This window comes from Octopus bimaculoides, chromosome 22 (genome assembly GCF_001194135.2).
Source record: "Octopus bimaculoides isolate UCB-OBI-ISO-001 chromosome 22, ASM119413v2, whole genome shotgun sequence".
Classification (NCBI taxonomy): domain Eukaryota; kingdom Metazoa; phylum Mollusca; class Cephalopoda; order Octopoda; family Octopodidae; genus Octopus; species Octopus bimaculoides.
Window position 1 is genome coordinate 9,057,486 of NC_069002.1, and position 4,425 is coordinate 9,061,910.

Below are 4,425 nucleotides of genomic sequence, written 5' to 3' on the forward strand. Positions count from 1 at the left end.
GGTGGTGGTGGTGGTGGTGGTGGTGGTAGTGGTGGTTGTGGTGGTGGTGGTACTAGTAGTAGTAGTAGCAGTAGTAGTAGTAGTAGTAGTAGTAGTAGTAGTAGTAGTAGTTGCAACAGCAGCAGCAGTAGTAGTAGTAGTAGTAGTAGTAGTAGTAGTAGTAGGTGGTAGTAGTGTTGGTGGTGTTACTGGTTGTGGTGGGGTGGCGACACTTATTTAATACTTACAATATTAATAAGAAGGCGGAGACTATTACTACTACTACTACTACTACTACTACTACTACTACTACTACTACTATTATTATTATTATTATTAATATTGCTACTACTGACACCACCTTCTTTTACGCCGTCCCCCACCGCCACCAACTATCAACCGCCATCACATTACACCACCACCACCACCACCTCAGCTACCGCACGCACCGCTACTACTACTACTACTACTACTACTACTACTATTATTAACACCGCCTTCTTACACACACACGCACACGCACGCGCATCCCAAACTCCCAATGCCATCAATACCATCACTTCAGTAATCGTAACCATTACCACCACCATCACCACAACCACCACCACAACCACTACTACTACTACTACTACTACTACTATTAATGTTACCGCTACAGGAATCACCACCACCTCCAGCGCCCTCTACATCCACTCCAACCAACCACTGTCACAGGAAGAGATCGAGAGAGGAAGTGGGAGAAATAACTCACACCACCACCACCACCTAATACCCCCCCCTCATACAAACTCTCATCCCACCACCACCACCATCCGCACTCCCCGAGAATGCAGGCAGGCAGGCAGGCAGGCCGTCAAACAGTCAGGCAGGCAGGCAGACAGGCTCGGTTAAAGGCTTGACATGCAGGTGGGGGTAAGTTTGTACATTGAGGGCAGGGAATGGTAAGAGAGAGGAAATGTTACCAAAGTGCACAAACAATTCTCATCTAATACAAACCAGTCCCATAAAAACTGCTAAAATATCATTAATTCGCCTCTGTTTAAAGGCTGTGGTTGCCCCAAGACTCAAAGTGCTCTCCAACCACATATATAGATTATATGATATTATATTGTAAATATTCCCAGGAAGTAAGTACTAAGCGTCGTTAGCTTCAATTGCTCGGACATGTGGTTGTTTCGTTTATCTGTTATGACGACGTTGGGGTGTTGCTGTTGCTGCTGTTGACGTGGATTTCGACCGGCTGAAGATTTGAAAAGAAGGACAGAAAAGCCGAGCTGCAGCTCAGCTCACGTTGTTTTGCAGGACAAGAAGAAAGAAACGGAACGAAAAGGGTCTTCAAGTCACCCACTGACCGTTGGAGCTTAAAAAACTAAATCCAACAGCCAGCAGACCAAAGTAACTGACTACTACTTCCTATTTTGCCTTGGCACGGTACATACCGAGACACTGGCTGTCCTAACCTCCACCGCATCGACACAGAAACAGAAAACACACAGGCTCGAGTAACACGCTCGTTTACAATTCCGATATCTATAATATTTACTTTATTATCTCTTGGATTATCAACCAAACTTTAAACAAAATAACAATAATCAATATAACCACCAAAAAACAATAACAAGTGATATAAAGGCATTCAGTGTTTTTTTAAAACTGTTATTAAATTTTTATTTAACCTTAAAAATCACAAACTTGTTTTTCCTTAAATTCTCTTTGTTTTCCTTTCTGTTTTTAGCTCGTTCTCTGCGTCTCTCTCTCCAGATCTGTCTATCTCTATATTTTTATCGATAACAAAACTATTTATCTATCTACCACACCGTCTCTCCCTTCCTCGATCTCTCGCACTCTTTCGCTCTCACTCTCTTTTTCTCCACATATATATATAGGATATACACCTTAATTTATTCACACGTACGCCAACTAAATATTTGATCTCTTCAACTGGTTTCAAAAACACTGTGAATACCACCATCTATTGAGATTGCTATCAGCCCGTCACCCGCAACTTCGTCCGTTACTGCCTGAAAATTTGAAGTGAATTATTGCCAACACCATATTTATTATTGCTATTATTATTATTATTATTATTATCATTAATAATTTATTTTCATAACACTCAACACAATCAGTACAGCATCATCAGTGCACCACTAAGCTGATAGATTTAATTAAAAAGACTATGCACCGATTCAAGGATTATTCACTCCATCGACTTGGCTATGGGTATTTATTGCTCTGGTGTTTATTGTCGTTTCCGTCTCTTGGATATGTTCTGGCTACAACCAACTGTGATACCACCTGTCACTGTTTCATCAGGTACGTCTACCAGTTAATGGAATATATGTGTGTGTGTGTATATATATATATATATATATATATATATATATATATATATATATATATATACAAGGTGACCCAAAAGTAGGTTTACAGTTATTCAACTATCTCTTTTCGCATTCATATATTAACAGTTTAGATCTTGATTATTAAAAAAAATATATGACACCTTTATTCTATGCTGATTTAGGTAATTTTGTCAAGCTCCCTTTTCAGTTTGTAAGATAGATATTTAAATGTAATAAAATGTTTTGAAAGAAATTTAAAGTGCCTACGTGATAACTAACTGTAAACCTACTTTGGGGCTACCCTGTATATGTATATATATTTATATGCATTTTATTTTAATGTTATAGCAAAGTGTGTGTGTGTGTGCATTCTTCGTTTTATTTTTCGAATTTCTCCCCAACGGAGACAGAAACGGGTTTTAAACCCCCAAAAGAAGTCTTCTTTTCACTGGAATTTAGACAACATCAAACTAGGTAGTCTTATGTATGTTTGTATGTATGCATAGATAGATGTGTGTGTGTACGTGTGTATGTGTGTATATATATATATATATATATATATATATATATATATATATATACAGATATAGATATATACATGTATTATGCATGTATGTATGTGTATGGATATATGTATATACACATACATATTTTTAAGTTAACAACGATGGGTTTCGAAACGAAGCGGTAAACAACGGCCTGTAAGTATGGGGTTGAACACCCCTCGGATAGAAAAGAATGCATACATGTGTTTGCATGTAGGCATATATATATATATCTAAAAATATACATACCATGTATGCATGTGCATATGTATGTTTGTGCGCATGTATGCATATATACGTGTATGTACACATGGATGCAGGCATTGATGTCATTGCATATGTGGATCTCATTATGTGCAAACCTTCATGCAGGTTTTTATATACTTCAATGCTACCTTTCACAGCTTGTAGCTGCAATCTTCTAAATAGGGCTGGTCTTTCGTGTTTAGAACCCCCGACCCCAAGATTGGACTGAATGCAGTTAATCACGTAACCAAGCATTTAATTATTGGTGTAGCTCTAAAATTATTGTCCAGGTGAATGAAGTACCAGTAGATCTCTCTCACCAGTTCGGCATAGATGTGTTTCGTTTTTACTAATCCTTAACACTATGTTGACATTTGTTACAAAACTAATTTCAACGAGAGCGCATACAGTTTTTGTTTTTCTCTCAGACCCAGTGCTGTCCTTTGGCATTGGCACGCTGAAAATTTGCCCAGGTATTTCAAGGGCCTAGGAGCTTAATTCTGTGTACGGAGAATAGCTATCAATCAATAAATAAATACTAGAAGGCCCAGTGCATTGATCATAATGCTGTTATGACGGCCCTACCCAGATCATTATCTCTCTGTTCTGTTGTGTTTGCATCTTGCATTTTCTGACAGTCTTCCACAGAGACATTCTGCCAGTATTCTTTAGAATTTTGTGTGATTATACCCTCCACGTGTCCTTCTTATCTACATGCCTCCTCGGAATTATCCTTTCTACGGACGTCAGTGATTAATGCTTTAGAACAGCTACTTAGAATGTGGGTGAAATCTTCAGTGTTAATTCCACGGAGCCGGCATTAGTTCTCGCATCTAACTGGCTTACCTGCGTCCCTGTTAGTTTTGTGTATGTATGTATGTATGTATGTATGTATATATGGATGGATGGACATGTATATACACACACACACACACACACACATATATATGTGCGTGTGTGTGTGTGTGTGTGTGTGCGTCATTGTTGTTTTGTTTCTGTCTGTCTCTCATTCTCTCTGTTCCACATTAATTAATAATCTTTCTCTCTCTCTCTCTCTATCTCTCTCTCTGTCTCTCTCTCTCTCTCTCTCTCTCTCTCTCTCTCTCTCTCTCTCTCGTTACCCGTTCAAACATGCTTAGCGCTTTCGTCTTGTCTCTCTCTGTCTTTCTCCCTCTCTCTGTATACGTGTATGTATGTGTATATATGTATGCATGTATTTACATGTATGTATGTGTGCGTGCGCGCGTACGCACAAATATATATACGGGTGTATATATATATATATATATATATATATATATATATATATA

At 38.4% G+C, this 4,425-nt stretch overlaps 1 protein-coding gene across 1 annotated transcript in view; it reads left to right on the forward strand.

Annotated features, from left to right (window-relative positions):
• The first annotated feature begins 836 nt into the window (after nt 1-836).
• Nucleotides 837-4,425, forward strand: part of LOC106874139 (uncharacterized) — a 26,035-nt gene continuing 22,446 nt past the window's right edge. The window contains exon 1 of the mRNA XM_014921756.2: nt 837-2,295. Coding sequence (XP_014777242.2) covers nt 2,159-2,295 — 137 coding nt within the window. The 5' untranslated portion in view covers nt 837-2,158. The remainder of the gene's footprint in view (nt 2,296-4,425) is intronic.